Here is a 20,592-nt window from a genome sequence, read left to right as displayed (position 1 = left end):
TGGTTGTCTACCAAGAATTTGAAGTTGAGACAGCCATCTCATAAGTTAGGGCCCCGGTTCATCGGCCCTTATAAGATCACCAGGGTTATCAATCCGGTGGCATTTCAGTTAGATCTGCCCCGTTCTTTGGGTATCAATAAAACATTTCATTGTTCCCTTTTAAAACGGGCGATTAGTAATCCTTCTTCCAGTGGAAGACCTTCCCCTCTTCTGATACGTGGCCAGAGGGAGTTTGTTGTTGAAAGGATTCTTGACTCCAAGGTGGTTCGGGGTCGGCTGTCATTTTTGGTGCACTGGAAGGGGTATGGCCCGGAGGAGCGGTCGTGGGTGCGCAGTTGTGATCTTCATGCCCCCAGACTGATACGCTCTTTCTTCTCGCAGTTCCCCGATAAACCCGGTGGTAGGGGTTCTTTGACCCCTCGTCAGAGGGGGGGTACTGTTAGGGTCTCCTGCCCTGTGCTGCCACGTCGTCATGGCAACCGGGAGACAAGTGCTAGTGGAGTAACCTGAGCGCAGCTGATACTCCGGTTCGGGTCTTTTGCTGTGCAGTGGTTATAGGCTCTGTGCACGGCAGGGGATCCGGTGCTGGTTTTTGTGCTCACAGTCTGTGAGGTCTGAGTGGGGCGTGGACAGCACCTGCTTTATAAGGCCTCTTTTCAGGGTAAGCAGATGCTGCTGAATCTCTGTTGGTTAGTCAGTTCATGAAAGTTAGCCAGTACTGTGTAGCTTTGTATTTGTTTGTTGCTTACTGCAAATAGGCCTGGGGATTTGGTATTACACTCTGCCAATCCAGACCTAGCAGTAAGACTGGAGTCAGTCGTTTAGCTTGCTGGGGTTCTGTTATTACTCTGTGAACTTAGCAAGTTTGCGGCTGTATTCTAACACTTGCCTGTCTAATCCTGTCTCACTGTGCTAGGTGTCAGGGGTCAGTTTAGTGGCAGTAAGCTTAAACCTGTGCACTGCAAGTGAGAATCAGGATTGTGGAGGCTCTCCTTGTGTCTATCATTCCATCTCTGACCAAGGAGTTTACTGCCACACCCGTTGGTAACCCTTTAGGGTTTTGCTGTTGCCCTTAGCAACAGCATTTCGGGTTCTCTACGTATTAAAACACAACATCTTGCTTTTTACATCTGAGCAGTTCTAATACAAGGGAGATACCCAGTTCCTTAGCCTCTGGGCTTCTCTGTTCACTGTGTGTGTATTTTGTTACCCTATCACCTTCTGTGTACGTTATGTCATATTCCCCAGTTTGTCTGTGAGTCCATTTGTTTTGCATAACAGTTCAAACACCAGTACATTCCTGCAGACACTGGAGTGCATAACAGTTCTGACACTAGTACTTTCCTGCAGGCACTGGTGTGCATAACAGGGAGTGTATCTTAGCATAGCAGAATTGCGAACGAAAGATTAGCAGATTTGCGAATAGAAAATTCTTAGCAGTTTCTGAGTAGCTCCAGACTTACTCTTACATTGCGATCAGTTCAGTCAGTTTCGTTCCTGGTTTGACGTCACAAACACACCCAGCGTTCGCCCAGACACTCCCCCGTTTCTTCAGACACTCCCGCGTTTTTCCCAGAAACGCCAGCGTTTTTTCGCACACTCCCATAAAACGGCAAGTTTCCGCCCAGAAACACCCACTTCCTGTCAATCACACTCAGATCACCAGAACGATGAAAAATCCTCGTTATGCCGTGAGTAAAATATCTAACTTTTGAGTAAAATAACTAAGCGCATGCGCTCTGTGAACCTTGCGCATGCGCAGTAAGCGACTAATCGCAATATAGCGAAACTCGGCAACGAGCGAACAACTCGGAATGAGGGCCTATGGTCAGAATACCGATATGTCGTATTTAATTGAACCACCAACAAATCGGGTTCAAGTACCTTTTAAGTGCAATTGATATATTAATTATGGATGAACTATTGCAGTATTTTTACTAGACTTGGACGCTCTCTTGTCTTACATGTCAATATGAGATATAACATACACAAGAGATTACATATCTTGTAGATATTACACTCCAATTGAATGTGCATACATTTAATCATGTTCACCTGTTTCAAATTGCATTTTGTTTTTGGACAAGTATATTAAAGCATCGTCATAGCTACAGGGTATGTCCTGTGTTTGGCATATAGAAGTTATTGTATAGCCTTATCACAAATCCCAGACAGCAACTCATAAACTAAAGGTTACTCTATTATTGCATTTGTACCCCTAGGTATCTGGGATTTTTTTTTATTTGTTCATTATTCAGCACATGATGAACACAACATTGATCTGGCATTAGTGCAATACTACAATATAAAATTAGTGCAAATATTTAATGAAGTGCAAATTGTCGGCCGTGGCAATATCAGTGATGTGCAGCCACACTGATTCCTTTCTGTATCCACAGGCTTTTATTTTCTTTGGTTCATTCTTGCCTGTAAAATATACATAACATGAGCTCATCTTTATTCCACTGGGTCTAATAAAAGTGACAATATAACAGAATACACTTTTGTAATCTGCAAGTGCTGATATTGTTGTCTTAGAAGAACTTTAGTAATTGACTTAAATCTTGTCATAGTCTTTGTTAGGGACAAGGCCACAGAACCAGAAAACTGAATATAGCTTCAGAACACCTTATCCCATTTTTTTTCGTAACTATACTCCAAAAAGATGCCTATACAGCAATATCTGCAAGTCATTATGGGGTATATGCAATTGCGGTCGAATTCCCGAAATTGGCGAAAAACGGGACTTTTTCGCCCAAAAAAAAAAATCGTCAATGCAATTCAGTACTTTCCGTCAAAAAAACGGACTTTCAAAATTCGACTTTTTGAAATACGACTTTTGTCAAATTCGACTTTTCTGCAATGATACAAGTGCTGCAATTCGACCAAAGTATATTCAGTTGAAGTTTGGAAATTCGACAACAGTGCTTTTAGACAGTAAATTCGTCATTTTCAATCCGCCACACTTTGGTGGGTGAAACTAATAAAAAAAAATTAAAACATGTTGTTTTTGGTGTTTATTTTATTGGTAATAGCATATCTATTTATATTAGAAGGGATTAGGTACTTGGTTTGTCTTTTTTGGAGGCACAAGTATTTTTTATATATTTCTAAAAATAATATTATTTTTTTTTTAGATGGAATGGTAAAATCCCGGTAAAAAATGGCGTGGGGTCCCCCCTCCAAAGCATAACCAGCCTCGGGCTCTTCGAGCCGGTCCTGGTTCTAAAAATCCGGGGGGAAAAATGACAGGGGATCCCCCGTATTTTTAAAACCAGCACCGGGCTCTGCGCCTGGTGCTGGTGCAAAAAATACGGGGGACAAAAAGAGTAGGGGTCCCCCGTATTTTATACACCAGCATCGGGCTCCACTAGCTGGACAGATAATGCCACAGCCGGGGGTCACTTTTATACAGCGCCCTGCGGCCGTGGCATTAAATATCCAACTAGTCACCCCTGGCCGGGGTACCCTGGGGGAGTGGGGACCCCTTCAATCAAGGGGTCCCCCCCCAGCCACCCAAGGGCCAGGGGTGAAGCCCGAGGATGTCCCCCCCATCCAAGGGCTGCGGATGGGAGGCTGATAGCCTTGAGAAATGTGAAAGAATATTGGCCCTCATTCCGAGTTGTTCGCTCGGTATTTTTCATCGCATCGCAATGAAAATCCGCTTAGTACGCTTGCGCAATGTTCGCACTGCGACTGCGCCAAGTAACTTTGCTATGTAGAAAGTAATTTTACTCACGGCTTTTTCATCGCTCCGGCGATCGTAATGTGATTGACAGGAAATGGGTGTTACTGGGCGGAAACACGGCGTTTCAGGGGCGTGTGGCTGAAAACGCTACCGTTTCCGGAAAAAACGCAGGAGTGGCCGGAGAAACGGTGGGAGTGCCTGGGCGAACGCTGGGTGTGTTTGTGACGTCAACCAGGAACGACAAGCACTGAACTGATCGCACAGGCAGAGTAAGTCTGAAGCTACTCTGAAACTGCTAAGTAGTTAGTAATCGCAATATTGCGAATACATCGGTCGCAATTTTAAGAAGCTAAGATTCACTCCCAGTAGGCGGCGGCTTAGCGTGTGTAACTCTGCTAAATTCGCCTTGCGACCGATCAACTCGGAATGAGGGCCATTGTTTTTTCCAGTAGTACTACAAGTCCCAGCAAGCCTCCCCCGCAAGCTGGTACTTGGAGAACCACAAATACCAGCATGCGGGAGAAAAACGGGCCCGCTGGTACCTGTAGTACTACTGGAAAAAAAATACCCAAATAAAAACAGGAGACACACACCTTGAGAGTAAAACTTTATTACACACCTGCCGACACACACATACTTACCTATGTTGACACGCCGACTGCCACGTCTCCTGATCCGACGATCCAGGGTACCTGTGAATAAAATTATACTCACCTCAATCCAGTGTCCAGCTATGAATCCACGTACTTGGCAAAAAAACAAACCGCATTTACCCGAACCACGGACTGAAAGGGGTCCCATGTTTACACATCAGACCCCTTTCCCCGAATGCCGGGACACCACATGACTGCTGTCACCGAGGTCCCTTCAGCCAATCAGCGAGCGCAACGTCCTGGCACTCTGCTGATTGGCTGGACGTCTGAGCTGTCAGACAGCGCCTCGCAAAGCCTCTCCATTATACTCAATGGTGGGAACTTTGTGGTTAGCGGTGAGGTCAGCGGCTGACCGCGGGTAACCCCACCGCTGACGGCAAAGTTCCCACCATTGAAAGTAATGGAGGGAGCTGTGCGATGCGCTGTCTGAGGTCACACGCGCACAGCCAATCAGGTGAGCGCCACGGAAGTAGCGCTTCCTGATTGGCTGAAGGGACCTCAGTGACAGGAGTCACGTGGGGTCCCGGCACATTCACGGAAAGGGGTCCCATGTGTCAACATGGGACCCCTTTCAGTCCGGCATGGTCGGGTATGCATTTTCTTTTTTTACCAAGTACGTGGATTATCTCCCGGACACTGGATCAGGTGAGTCAAATTTTTTTCACAGGTACCCTGGATCGTCGGAGACTGTGGCAGTCGGCGGGTCAACATAGGTAAGTATGTGTGTGTCGGCAGTTGTGTAATAAAGTTTTACTATCAAGGTGTGTGTCTCCTGTTTTTATTTGGATATTTTTTCCCCAGTAGAACTACAGGTACCAGCAGGCCCGTTTTTCTCCCGCATGCTGGTACTTGTGGTTCTCCAAGTACCAGCTTGCGGGGGAGGCTTGCTGGGACTTGTAGTACTACTGGAAAAAACAATATTCTTTCACATTTCTCAAGGCTATCAGCCTCCCATCCGCAGCCCTTGGATGGGGGGGACAGCGTCGGGCTTCACCCCTGGCCCTTGGGTGGCTGGGGGGGGGGACCCCTTGATTGAAGGGGTCCCCACTCCCCCAGGGTACCCCGGCCAGGGGTGACTAGTTGGATATTTAATGCCACGGCCGCAGGGCACTGTATAAAAGTGACCCCCGGCTGTGGCATTATCTGTCCAGCTAGTGGAGCCCGATGCTGGTGTATAAAATACGGGGGACCCCTACTCTTTTTGTCCCCCGTATTTTTTTGCACCAGCACCAGGCGCAGAGCCCGGTGCTGGTTTTAAAAATACGGGGGATCCCTGTCAATTTTTCCCCCGGATTTTTAGAACCAGGACCAGCTCGAAGAGCCCGAGGCTGGTTATGCTTTGGAGGGGGGACCCCACACCATTTTTTTCCGGGTTTTTCCCGTTTTTAAAAAAAACGGATCAAAATCCGTCAAATCGGCCGTTTTTCGGCCGCGGGACTGTCGAATCCGTTTTTTATTGCATATGGTCAATTTCGGCACCCACTTGCCAAAATTAGCCTGTCGAATTGTGTAGAGTTGAAAAACGGCCGATAATTTGCCTCGATTCGCCGCTAATTGCATATACCCCTATGCCTCCTAAAGACACCATTTAAGACAGACATTTAATAACAAAAATGTAATTACCCTTATTATCACCCAATGGACAGACAGCTGATTCGTGAATCTTGCTGCTGAAGATGCTGTAGAACGGCATGCGGAATAGTCATATTGTACATCCTAAACAGATAGAAAATTATAAATGAAACACTGAAGGCTATACAGTATCTGTAAAATAGGCTCATTGTTACTGTTTATATAACATCAACATATATTGTAGCACTGTAAACAAAAAAAGGGACTCGCATATACAAATTAGACATATTTTACATAATAAATGTGTCAAGACATGTGTTTTCTGAGTCAGTAAATGCATACTTCATGCACAACGAATACCACATGTCCAATGCTACATGAGCCCCAGAATGTATACTTCATTTGTTTTCATTATGGGTTCTCTTCATTCTACATTTATAACTGTAGATGGTGCTATTTTGTCTTGTAACAACAGAAACTAAGGCCCTCATTCCGAGTTGTTCGCTCGGTAATTTTCTTCGCATCGCAGCGATTTTCCGCTAATTGCGCATGCGCAATGTTCGCACTGCGACTGCGCCAAGTAAATTTGCTAAGAAGTTTGGTATTTTACTCACGGCATTACGAGGTTTTTTCTTCGTTCTGGTGATCGTTGCGTGATTGACAGGAAGTGGGTGTTTCTGGGCGGAAACTGGCCGTTTTATGGGAGTGTGTGAAAAAACGCTGCCGTTTCTGGGAAAAACGCGGGAGTGGCTGGAGAAACGGGGGAGTGTCTGGGCGAACGCTGGGTGTGTTTGTGACGTCAAACCAGGAATGAAACTGACTGAACTGATCGCAGTGGCAGAGTAAGTCCCAAGCTACTCAGAAACTGCTAAGAAATTTCTATTCGCAATTTTGAGAATCTTTCGTTCGCAATTTTGCTAAGCTAAGTTTCACTCCCAGTAGACGGCGGCTTAGCGTGTGCAATGCTGCTAATAGCAGCTTGCGAGCGAACAACTCGGAATGAGGGCCTAAGCACATACCTTAAGCTTTTCATTCTAGGGCACTTTTGAAGACTTGTTGCAAGTTTTCCAGCTCCAACATCAGTGATCCTGTTGCAGTCCAAACTTAAGACAAAAAAAATTTCCTTTAGAATATTGTAATATTAAGTCATATCGCACAAGCTTCAAACATGTCTCAATGAAGAATAAAGTAGTTATTACCCCTATCGTTCAAAAATTAATTCCGTATTAATTCTCCAGAGTGTGCTACCCCAGATACAATAAGAAACATTTTATGCAAAAGAAAAATGGTGTCTATAACGGGTGCACTACTTAAAATATAAGTTTTAATGCCATCAATTAAAATATACATGTGAAATACTGTATAACACGCCAGCAAAACATAAAGAAGAGATGTGATGAGAAATATAGAGAAGTGACTCTTAAAGACTGTGGGTCGATGTATTATTGTTCATGTTTTATTGTTTTATGTGTGTGGATCCGCTTTACCACCAGATCTCAGTGAAGCGGGCCCACATATCGTTCAAATGTATTATACTGTACTTGTTGCAGCTGATGTGGAAAAGTGCTAAATCACCTCACTGGTGTTGTGCGCTCTTCCACTATCTGTATTCTTTTTCGGCACTGTAGTCCCCACTGCACAGAAGACGATGAGCCTCCCTCTCCCAGCAGCCCCTGCACCAGCCTAGCGCATGCTTTTGCAGGATGCAGAGGCTCTGTGGAAAACCTTTCTGCTGGCGCCAGTGGGTATGCGTGAGATCTCCTGTGCACTCCAGAGCTGGCAGCTTCCACAGCCAGGGACAACGCTGTCCCTACTGTGGTGAATGAGCAACGACACCTGCAGCTGTAGAAATCGATAGCTGTACGTGTTTGAGGCATATCTTGTAGATAGCAGCGCCCCTGTCATTTCAGGCACTTCTCCGCATTTATACATTGGGGAGAAGCAGTATCAGCACACATAACATGCCCTGTTACCGCTTCTCCTCCATATCATACATTGGGGAGAAGCAGTATCAGCACACATAACATGCCCTGTTACCGCTTCTCCTCCATATCATACATTGGGGAGAAGCAGTATCAGCACACATAACATGCCCTGTTACCGCTTTTCCTCCATATCATACATTGGGGAGAAGCAGTATCAGCACACATAACATGCCCTGTTACCGCTTCTCCTCCATATCATACATTGGGGAGAAGCAGTATCAGCACACATAACATGCCCTGTTACCGCTTCTCCTCCATATCATACATTGGGGAGAAGCAGTATCAGCACACATAACATGCCCTGTTACCGCTTCTCCTCCATATCATACATTGGGGAGAAGCAGGATCAGCACACATAACATGCCCTGTTACCGCTTCTCCTCCATATCATACATTGGGGAGAAGCAGTACCAGCACACATAACATGCCCTGTTACCGCTTCTCCTCCATATCATACATTGGGGAGAAGCAGTATCAGCACACATAACATGCCCTGTTACCGCTTCTCCTCCATATCATACATTGGGGAGAAGCAGTATCAGCACACATAACATGCCCTGTTACCGCTTCTCCTCCATATCATACATTGGGGAGAAGCAGTATCAGCACACATAACATGCCCTGTTACCGCTTCTCCTCCATATCATACATTGGGGAGAAGCAGTATCAGCACACATAACATGCCCTGTTACCGCTTCTCCTCCATATCATACATTGGGGAGAAGCAGTATCAGCACACATAACATGCCCTGTTACCGCTTCTCCTCCATATCATACATTGGGGAGAAGCAGTATCAGCACACATAACATGCCCTGTTACAGCTTCTCCTCCATATCATACATTGGGGAGAAGCAGTATCAGCACACATAACATGCCCTGTTACCGCTTTTCCTCCATATCATACATTGGGGAGAAGCAGTATCAGCACACATAACATGCCCTGTTACCGCTTCTCCTCCATATCATACATTGGGGAGAAGCAGTATCAGCACACATAACATGACCTGTTACCGCTTCTCCTCCATATCATACATTGGGGAGAAGCAGTATCAGCACACATAACATGCCCTGTTACAGCTTCTCCTCCATATCATACATTGGGGAGAAGCAGTATCAGCACACATAACATGCCCTGTTACCGCTTCTCCTCCATATCATACATTGGGGAGAAGCAGTATCAGCACACATAACATGCCCTGTTACCGCTTCTCCTCCATATCATACATTGGGGAGAAGCAGTATCAGCACACATAACATGCCCTGTTACCGCTTCTCCTCCATATCATACATTGGGGAGAAGCAGTACCAGCACACATAACATGCCCTGTTACCGCTTCTCCTCCATATCATACATTGGGGAGAAGCAGTATCAGCACACATAACATGCCCTGTTACCGCTTCTCCTCCATATCATACATTGGGGAGAAGCAGTACCAGCACACATAACATGCCCTGTTACCGCTTCTCCTCCATATCATACATTGGGGAGAAGCAGTATCAGCACACATAACATGCCCTGTTACCGCTTCTCCTCCATATCATACATTGGGGAGAAGCAGTATCAGCACACATAACATGCCCTGTTACCGCTTCTCCTCCATATCATACATTGGGGAGAAGCAGTACCAGCACACATAACATGCCCTGTTACCGCTTCTCCTCCATATCATACATTGGGGAGAAGCAGTATCAGCACACATAACATGCCCTGTTACCGCTTCTCCTCCATATCATACATTGGGGAGAAGCAGTATCAGCACACATAACATGCCCTGTTACCGCTTCTCCTCCATATCATACATTGGGGAGAAGCAGTATCAGCACACATAACATGCCCTGTTACCGCTTCTCCTCCATATCATACATTGGGGAGAAGCAGTATCAGCACACATAACATGCCCTGTTACCGCTTCTCCTCCATATCATACATTGGGGAGAAGCAGTATCAGCACACATAACATGCCCTGTTACCGCTTCTCCTCCATATCATACATTGGGGAGAAGCAGTATCAGCACACATAACATGCCCTGTTACCGCTTCTCCTCCATATCATACATTGGGGAGAAGCAGTATCAGCACACATAACATGCCCTGTTACCGCTTCTCCTCCATATCATACATTGGGGAGAAGCAGTATCAGCACACATAACATGCCCTGTTACCGCTTCTCCTCCATATCATACATTGGGGAGAAGCAGTATCAGCACACATAACATGCCCTGTTAACGCTTCTCCTCCATATCATACATTGGGGAGAAGCAGGATCAGCACACAAAACATGCCCTGTTACCGCTTCTCCTCCATATCATACATTGGGGAGAAGCAGTACCAGCACACATAACATGCCCTGTTACCGCTTCTCCTCCATATCATACATTGGGGAGAAGCAGTATCAGCACACATAACATGCCCTGTTACCGCTTCTCCTCCATATCATACATTGGGGAGAAGCAGTATCAGCACACATAACATGCCCTGTTACCGCTTCTCCTCCATATCATACATTGGGGAGAAGCAGTACCAGCACACATAACATGCCCTGTTACCGCTTCTCCTCCATATCATACATTGGGGAGAAGCAGTATCAGCACACATAACATGCCCTGTTACCGCTTCTCCTCCATATCATACATTGGGGAGAAGCAGGATCAGCACACATAACATGCCCTGTTACCGCTTCTCCTCCATATCATACATTGGGGAGAAGCAGTACCAGCACACATAACATGCCCTGTTACCGCTTCTCCTCCATATCATACATTGGGGAGAAGCAGTATCAGCACACATAACATGCCCTGTTACCGCTTCTCCTCCATATCATACATTGGGGAGAAGCAGTATCAGCACACATAACATGCCCTGTTACCGCTTCTCCTCCATATCATACATTGGGGAGAAGCAGGATCAGCACACATAACATGCCCTGTTACCGCTTCTCCTCCATATCATACATTGGGGAGAAGCAGTACCAGCACACATAACATGCCCTGTTACCGCTTCTCCTCCATATCATACATTGGGGAGAAGCAGTATCAGCACACATAACATGCCCTGTTACCGCTTCTCCTCCATATCATACATTGGGGAGAAGCAGTATCAGCACACATAACATGCCCTGTTACCGCTTCTCCTCCATATCATACATTGGGGAGAAGCAGTACCAGCACACATAACATGCCCTGTTACCGCTTCTCCTCCATAGCATACATTGGGGAGAAGCAGTATCAGCACACATAACATGCCCTGTTACCGCTTCTCCTCCATATCATACATTGGGGAGAAGCAGTATCAGCACACATAACATGCCCTGTTACCGCTTGTCCTCCATATCATACATTGGGGAGAAGCAGTATCAGCACACATAACATGCCCTGTTACCGCTTCTCCTCCATATCAGCAGGTCATACATCTACCCCTGTGTGCTGAAGACTTTGCTCCGGTTTGTTTTCCTTTTGTGATAAATGAAAAATAATGGTCTGAAATTTGTTACCCATGTGAGTGGGATAAGTATCTGACATATACAGTATAATGTATCTAAATCCCCTATGACCAAGGTATATCCATTAAATATGATGCTTTTATATATATTCAAATGATTTTTACATCTGTAATATCCCATGTTGTACATGAGTATATATCTGGCAATATTACTCCTCCCTAGTTCAAATATTATATTTCATACTTCCATACACATCATAGTTTTATCTATATTCACTAATGTGTATGAAATAATATGTCTGGGTGAGTTAGAACAGCTTTGATTAACTATAGCATTAGCAGGTATTAAAGGTACAGTAGTAATTTGGAAGGAAAATATAATCTATAAATGATGCACATTTAGCTTTCAAATGTGTCAGTGATGTAGTACACCCTATATTGGGTTATAATCACCACAGCAAAATAAATTAAACATTAGTGGTATTGTACCATCACGATTCCAAAGGACATTTATGAGAGAAGCATATATAATAGGGGCAGATTTCACAACAACTGATATTCTTGTTATCACTCGTTACTAATCTTAACTGGTGATCCAACCAATCAGCTCATAACTGTCATGTGTTTGAATAATAACAGTTAGCAACTGATTAGTTGAATCACCATTTAATGCTGGCTACACATCAGAATGACTGACAATCAGGACAATCGTTGGGGCGATTTCTCTTTGCCCCAGACCATGCCAGATTGGCCAGACACCAAGACGATTTAGGGGGACATGTTCTAACCAGTGATAAAAATGGAGAAGTGAGCCAGTGGAGAAGTTGCCCATGGCAATCAATCAGCTACTCTGTATATTTTTATAGTATGCAAATGATAAATGTTACATCAATGCTGATTGTTTGCCATGGCTCACTTCTCCACTTTTATCACTGCTTAGTACATCTCCCCCTTAATGTATGACGGAGCAACCACTGTTCCGGTCTTCATTAATATGCATGGTGCTGCATGCGGTATTGCCCGGTTGGCTGTGCAGCACAATCACCCGGAAGATGTTGCATTCCAACCATGGAAGTGCACAATTGAGCATACATATCAGACGACATGCATGATTTGTCATACCGATATGGCAAATGTTGCTGATATCGGCCTGATGTGCACCCACCCTAAGGGGTCTATTCATGAAGCAGTGAAAAGAGTGAAGAAGTGAGCCCATGGAGAAATTGCCAATGGCAACCAATCAGCTGCTCCGTACAATTGAATAATATGCAAATTATAAATGTTACTTCAATGCTTATTGGCTGCCATGGGCAACTTTTCCACTGGCTCACTTCTCCACCCTTTTCTCTGCTTCATGAATAGACCCCTAAGTGACAGACTCTGCCGTCTTGTGCATAGAAACGCCCACTGCCAGTATCTCACCTCTATCTCTTACATACAAAAGCGGAAACATTGGGAATATCGGTCACACCATCAAACTTCTGACAAGCCCTATGCAGTCTCAGACTGAGCAGCTTTCCTAAGATACTGAGGCCTCTCCAGCTGCAACGCCCAGAAAACCTTCCCAGTACTCCTGCGTTTTTTAAAGCCTTCCCTTCCTCTACCCCACCCTCTGCTGCCTACTTCAAATGGTTAATCATTGTGCCTGAGGAAGCAGTTAACCCGTAAAACATGTTGCAAGATTCCAATAAGTGAGACTCATTCTGTTTTTATTATTATGTGTTTTATTTTTCCTCTGCATTGATTCGCATTTTTTGATGCATTTATTATCTGAATTTTTAGCGCCAACAGCCTAGTTATATGTATTTTATTTTGTTTTCTCAAATTAGTCATTGTCTGTTATAGGAATTGAGGAGATCCAAGACATATTTGTATCTTTTATACCGAATAATTTAAAATAAAAAATCTTTTTGTCACACCTAAACGACTGTTGTTTACAAATTTCCTTTTCTTGTGCACAGCTCACATAAAGCTCACTTAAAGTTCATCAGACAGACAAAGCTCCAGTCATACAGGGTACTATTTATCCACATTTAAGGTGTTTATGCAAAGTTACGATTATAAACACTATAATCCGCACCAGAGATTGGTGCTGATGAGTAGCTAATTCAGTATGGGGTTGGAGAGATCTGCCCACACAGAGAAGAAAAAGGGTATGTGTGACAACACCTACAGACTAGAGGCTGCCCTCTGGAGACAGAGCCCAGGTGGGGCTGGAGCAATCAGACAGTCCTGGTGGGAATGTAGTCAGATCACAGTATGCCCGGTGGCTGGTGGGGGCTATGAAGCCGGCTTTCTAACCTGCAGGAGGCAGGGAGAACCTTATAACTGTGTCACAGTATTTGAGAAGCTACAGCAGCCAGGCCGGAGCCTGTGGATATAGTGAACCTGCAAGAAGCAGGAAAGACTATGAGACTAGCTGCCCAGTATAGTAAGGAGGTGTAGTATGGTATGCCGGCGGCCGGGCTCCCGGCGACCAGCATACCAGCGCTGGGAGCCCAACCGCCGGCATACTGACAGCGTGGCGAGCGCAAAGGAGCCCCTTGCGGGTTCGCTGTGCTCGCCGCGCTGCAGGCACGGTGGCGCGCATAGCTATTTATTCTCCCTCTAGGGGGGCCGTGGACCTCCACGAGGGAAAATATCTGTCGGTATGCCGGGTGTCGGGATTCCGGAGCCGGTATACTGTGTGCCGGGATCCCGACATTCGGCATACTGAAGACCACCCTAGTAAGGGATCAAACGGTCAGTAAGTGCCCTGCATGGGGGCCAGGCTTTATGAATGCTGATAGTAAAGCACCATTTCATTTGTTCATACATACTGAAAAGCTGTGTGTGGAGCCTGAATAAATAACTAGACACTGCACCACTCTACCAAGCTGATTGCCACAGGGACATATGCCTGGTACGGGTTCGGTATGATATACCGCTCGTCGGAATGCTGGCGGCCACATTTCACGTCATCCCGACATTGTAGATCCCGACGTCGGAGGGGGTAAGTATTTTTACACCCCTACCCTAACCCGTCTAGGGCTAACTTCCCCCCCAGTGCCTAACCATCCCCTGGGCCCTAACAGTTACACCAATACTTACCTTCGGTATGACGGCTGTCGGTCTTCTAATGGCCAGTCTTCCGAGTGGTGTCGTGATTCCGACATCCGTCACGTGACTGCCAGCATCCCGTCCATCAGGATGCTAAATGCAACCCCCACGCACACAAACTACTGTTGCTGGCCTGCATGTATCTTAAGCTAGTCAACACTTTGCATATGGTTGCAAGTGCAGTTTTTTAATGACTGCAAATTGTGCCTGTGATTAAAGGACGGAATTGCAGCCAACTGTATATCAGGGATGCGATCATGTGACTGGCACTCGGGATCCCGGCAATCACCATGCTGATGCCGGAATCCCGAGCGATCACAATGCCGCAAGATGGCATGCCGACACACAGGGTCTATTCCCATGGAGTGGGAATAGAACCTGTGGCGAGCGCAGTGAGCCACCAAGCTCACAAGAAGCTCTGTTGCGCTGCCCCCACCGGCATTCTGCTGCTGGGATCCCGTGCACGGTATGCTGACCGCCGGGATCCCGGGCACCGGCAAAGCATTACCAACCCGTATATCAGGCCTATAGTAAGTTTGTTTTGAAAAATAAATGCTAACCATTTAGCTTTTGAATAATATTTATTTACGTCACAATGTGGGCCAAGAGCATCGTGTCAGTCCAGGGCAGTGTTTTCCAACCACGGTCATCAAGGCACACCAGTCCAACTGCATGCCACCGTGACCAGCCCCGCAAACGCTTCAAAAACGCCTTTGTTGTCTGGACCGCGACCCCCCATCACCGTAGCGATGCACCCTCCTGCCCCACGAATGCCTCTGCCTGTCAATCAAGCAGAGGCATTCGCACATGTGAGATGGCGTCTTCTGTACGTGCGCACACTGCACAGGGCATCAGCATGCGAACGCTGAATTAGGCCCTTAGTTCCTCTCCCTGCACAATTTTGCTGATCTCTGCGTGTGCAGGGATCAGCTGCAGCATGGGGACTGATCATCTGTGCTCTGCATGTGGGGGGAAAGACTCCCATGGGGGGGATCAATACAAACTGGAGATGGGGGAGGAATAATATAAAGTAAAATTATCCTGGAGGGTGGGTTAAAATAATAATAAATAAAAAAAAAGGATGTTTTAAAAAATTTTTATACAACTATGGAGGTGTTTGTGTGGGGGATCTATTGTGAGGATTTAAGACCTCATAATGGGGGGGGGGTTGTTAAGTTACTTTACAATGGGGGCCTATGGAAACGAGAGATGGAGAGGTGGAAAACACCCCTTAGAATTAGAAATATTTTTTTTAAATAAAATTATTTAATATATTATTAAAAATACTTTTTAAACTTTCATACATAATACAAAAAACCCGACAATTTCTGAGTGGTTTTGTGGGAAACAAATCATCAGTAAAGTGGTTAAGGATATCCATACTTAAGCAAAGGTGACTTAGGGGGCACATTTATCAATGAGTTTTAACTATTTAAAACTCACTTTGCTTATGATAAATGGTGTTCCAGCCAACCAGCTCCTTTTCAAACACATGAACGAAGCACCATTTATCATACGCAGCAAGATTTAAATAGCTTAAACTCATTGATAAATATGCCCCTTAATTAGTAACTCAGTTATTTTAATTTTAACCATCTGTGCTCAAGTATGGATGTCACTAAAACCTGGACTGCTTGCTAGTGTGCCTTGAGGACAGAGGTTGGGAAATACTACAGTAGGGTTTGTGCTGGCTTGTGGTGCAGCATCTACCAGACACCTGGTCTTCACCTGGGGGGAAAGTGGTTTAAGTTTCACTGTTAAGAACCTGCAGGTTGTGGCTTTCAGCCACCTTGAGTAAATAACTAGTTGGGAATTAAGTGTATGATGGTGAGGTTCAAAATCAGCAGGCAGGGGAGTGGTTAAACAGAGCCAAGGTCAGGGTCACAGGCAAAGATGTAGAATGAGGAACAGGCAAAGGCCAGGGTCATAAGCACTAATGCATATAATTAAATTTTGGTGCAATTGTGACATCTTCATTGAGCGCATGCACCTGTAAGTTCTGTGAGAGGCCAAACACCCGCCCCTTAGGGGAAGTGCCACGCCCATGATGCAGGCTGACCCAGTGGCGACCAGCATGTGGCACGAAGGGATTCAGGTAAGTCGACAAATAGCCCCCTTATGCAACCGTTTACTATTCTAGTGTCAGACAGATTAGAACACAACAATCTGACCATGAAACCACAATGCTGTAAAGAGATGCCATGTTCCTTCAGTGGACCCTTATGATGAATGGGGCATGCTGGTCACTGCTCACACATTTCTGTCATTCCATTCTAACTGAATTGCACAGACATTACTACCTCCACAAACGCTTTAACTAGCGTTGTCTACATAAACAATGCTGTCAAAGGACATGATTCTGATTTGGAACTAAAGCAAATAAAACAGCAAGTATCTGCGCACCTGGGCAAAGCCATGTTGCACAGCAGGAGGGGCAGGTGTAACGTGCAGACAATTTTAGATTCAGTTAGGGTGTGTCCAAACTAGAGATGAGCGCCTGAAATTTTTCGGGTTTTGTGTTTTGGTTTTGGGTTCGGTTCCGCGGCCGTGTTTTGGGTTCGAACGCGTTTTGGCAAAACCTCACCGAATTATTTTTGTCGGATTCGGGTGTGTTTTGGATTCGGGTGTTTTTTTTCAAAAAACACTAAAAAACAGCTTAAATCATAGAATTTGGGGGTCATTTTGATCCCAAAGTATTATTAACCTCAAAAACCATAATTTACACTCATTTTCAGTCTATTCTGAATACCTCACACCTCACAATATTATTTTTAGTCCTAAAATTTGCACAGAGGTCGCTGAATGACTAAGCTAAGCGACCCTAGTGACCGACACAAACACCTGGCCCATCTAGGAGTGGCACTGCAGTGTCACGCAGGATGGCCCTTCCAAAAAACACTCCCCAAACAGCACATGACGCAAAGAAGAAAAAAAGAGGCGCAATGAGGTAGCTGTGTGAGTAAGCTAAGCGACCCTAGTGGCCGACACAAACACCTGGCCCATCTTGGAGTGGCACTGCAGTGTCACGCAGGATGGCCCTTCCAAAAAACACTCCCCAAACAGCACATGACGCAAAGAAGAAAAAAAGAGGCGCAATGAGGTAGCTGTGTGAGTAAGATAAGCGACCCTAGTGGCCGACACAAACACCTGGCCCATCTAGGAGTGGCACTGCAGTGTCACGCAGGATGGCCCTTCCAAAAAACCCTCCCCAAACAGCACATGACGCAAAGAAAAAAAGAGGCGCAATGAGGTAGCTGACTGTGTGAGTAAGATTAGCGACCCTAGTGGCCGACACAAACACCGGGCCCATCTAGGAGTGGCACTGCAGTATGTATGTATAAAGAAAGAAAAAAAAACCACGGTTAGGTGGTATATACAATTATGGACGGGCTGCCGAGTGCCGACACAGAGGTAGCCACAGCCGTGAACTACCGCACTGTACTGTGTCTGCTGCTAATATATAGACTGGTTGATAAAGAGATAGTATACTCGTAACTAGTATGTATGTATAAAGAATGAAAAAAAAACCACGGTTAGGTCACTGGTATATACAATTATGGACGGGCTGCCGAGTGCCGACACAGAGGTAGCCACAGCCGTGAACTACCGCACTGTACACTGGTTGATAAAGAGATAGTAGTATACTCGTAACAACTAGTATGACGACGGTATAAAGAATGAAAAAAAAACCACGGTTAGGTGGTATATAATACAATTATGGTTGGACGGACTGCCTGCCGAGTGCCGACACAGAGGTAGCCACAGCCGTGAACTACCGCACTGTACACTGGTTGATAAAGAGATAGTAGTATACTCGTAACAACTAGTATGACGACGGTATAAAGAATGAAAAAAAAACCACGGTTAGGTGGTATATAATACAATTATGGTTGGACGGACTGCCTGCCGAGTGCCGACACAGAGGTAGCCACAGCCGTGAACTACCGCACTGTACACTGGTTGATAAAGAGATAGTAGTATACTCGTAACAACTAGTATGACGACGGTATAAAGAACGAAAAAAAAACCACGGTTAGGTGGTATATATTATAATACAATTATGGATGGACGGACTGCCTGCCGAGTTCCGACACAGAGGTAGCCACAGCCGTGAACTACCGCACTGTACACTGGTTGATAAAGAGATAGTAGTATACTCGTAACAACTAGTATGACGACGGTATAAAGAACGAAAAAAAAAACACGGTTAGGTGGTATATATTATAATACAATTATGGATGGACGGACTGCCTGCCGAGTTCCGACACAGAGGTAGCCACAGCCGTGAACTACCGCACTGTACACTGGTTGATAAAGAGATAGTAGTATACTCGTAACAACTAGTATGACTGACTATGACGGTATAAAGAATGAAAAAAAAACCACGGTTAGGTGGTATATATTATAATAATACAATTATGGATGGACGGACTGCCTGCCGGGTTCCGACACAGAGGTAGCCACAGCCGTGAACTACCGCACTGTACACTGGTTGATAAAGAGATAGTAGTATACTCGTAACAACTAGTATGACTGACTATGACGGTATAAAGAATGAAAAAAAAACCACGGTTAGGTGGTATATATTATAATACAATTATGGATGGACGGACTGCCTGCCGACTGCCGACACAGAGGTAGCCACAGCCGTGAACTACCGCACTGTACACTGGTTGATAAAGAGATAGTAGTATACTCGTAACAACTAGTATGACACTATGACGGTATAAAGAATGAAAAAAAAACCACGGTTAGGTGGTATATATTATAATACAATTATGGATGGACGGACTGCCTGCCGACTGCCGACACAGAGGTAGCCACAGCCGTGAACTACCGCACTGTACACTGGTTGATAAAGAGATAGTAGTATACTCGTAACAATTAGGATGACACTATGACGGTATAAAGAATGAAAAAAAAACCACGGTTAGGTGGTAGGTATATAATAATAAATAATACAATTCTGGTCGGACGGACTGCCTGCCGTGTGCCGACACAGAGGTAGCCACAGCCGTGAACTACCGCACTGTACACTGGTTGATAAAGAGATAGTAGTATACTCGTAACAATTAGGATGACACTATGACGGTATAAAGAATGAAAAAAAAACCACGGTTAGGTGGTAGGTATATAATAATAAATAATACAATTCTGGTCGGACGGACTGCCTGCCGTGTGCCGACACAGAGGTAGCCACAGCCGTGAACTACCGCACTGTACTGTGTCTGCTGCTAATATAGACTGGTTGATATTTAAAGAGATATTAGTAGTATACAACAATACTATACTGGTGGTCAGGCACTGGTCACCACTCCTGCAGCAAAAGTGTGCACTGTTAATTAATATAATTGTACTCCTGGCTCCTGCTAACAACCTGCAGTGCTCCCCAGTCTCCCCCACAATTAATTATAAGCTTTTAATTTATACATTGATGACTGTGCAGCACACTGGGCTGAGCTGAGTGCACACAGACTGAGTCACACTGTGTGACTGACTGTGCTGTGTATCGTTTTTTTTTTCAGGCAGAGAACGGATATAGCAGAGAGAAGTGAACGGATATATTATATTAAATAAAAGTTAACTAGCAACTGCACTGGTCACTGACTGTGGTAAACTAACTCTGTCTGCGACTCTGCACAATCTCTCTCTATCTAATCTATCTATCTCTATTCTAATGGAGAGGACGCCAGACACGTCCTCTCCCTATCAATCTCAATGCACGAGTGAAAATGGCGGCGACGCGCGGCTCCTTATATAGAATCCGAGTCTCGCGATAGAATCCGAGCCTCGCGAGAATCCGACAGCGTCATGATGACGTTCGGGCGCGCTCGGGTTAACCGAGCAAGGCGGGAAGATCCGAGTCGCTCGGACCCGTGGAAAAAAAAGTGAAGTTCGTGCGGGTTCGGATTCAAAGAAACCGAACCCGCTCATCTCTAGTCCAAACTGAAATCTAAATTGCAGTGTAAACATGAAGCTAACATTTGTGGGCTACATGCAAAAGCAGCCAGTATATACCCTGTACAGAAACATATAAATGTATTTGCTCTCCTTGCATTGCAGCATGATTTGTTCTAGATACAAAGTTACTCGCTTTTTTTTACTTCCAAATCAGAATCAGGCCCAGCGTCAGGAGACGGATAGAAGAGCTGGAA

General features: G+C 45.3%; 1 protein-coding gene across 3 annotated transcripts in view; it reads right to left on the bottom strand.

Moving 5' to 3' along the window:
- Positions 1-20,592, bottom strand: part of CIITA (class II major histocompatibility complex transactivator) — a 234,643-nt gene that overhangs the window by 45,670 nt on the left and 168,381 nt on the right. For 2 of the 3 annotated variants that reach the window (XM_063934287.1, XM_063934289.1), the window contains 3 exons: positions 6,933-7,016; positions 5,965-6,057; positions 2,307-2,427 (listed from right to left, as the gene is read on the bottom strand). In XM_063934287.1, the coding sequence (XP_063790357.1) occupies positions 5,973-6,057; positions 6,933-7,016 (169 nt within the window). In that variant the 3' untranslated portion in view covers positions 2,307-2,427; positions 5,965-5,972. Of the gene's footprint in view, positions 1-2,306; positions 2,428-5,964; positions 6,058-6,932; positions 7,017-20,592 lie in introns of those variants that run through there. The other variant, XM_063934288.1, reaches the window with a different exon arrangement.

This window comes from Pseudophryne corroboree, chromosome 7 (genome assembly GCF_028390025.1).
Source record: "Pseudophryne corroboree isolate aPseCor3 chromosome 7, aPseCor3.hap2, whole genome shotgun sequence".
Classification (NCBI taxonomy): domain Eukaryota; kingdom Metazoa; phylum Chordata; class Amphibia; order Anura; family Myobatrachidae; genus Pseudophryne; species Pseudophryne corroboree.
The sequence above is the reverse complement of the archived record's forward strand: the minus strand, read 5'-3'. Positions and strand labels throughout refer to the sequence as shown.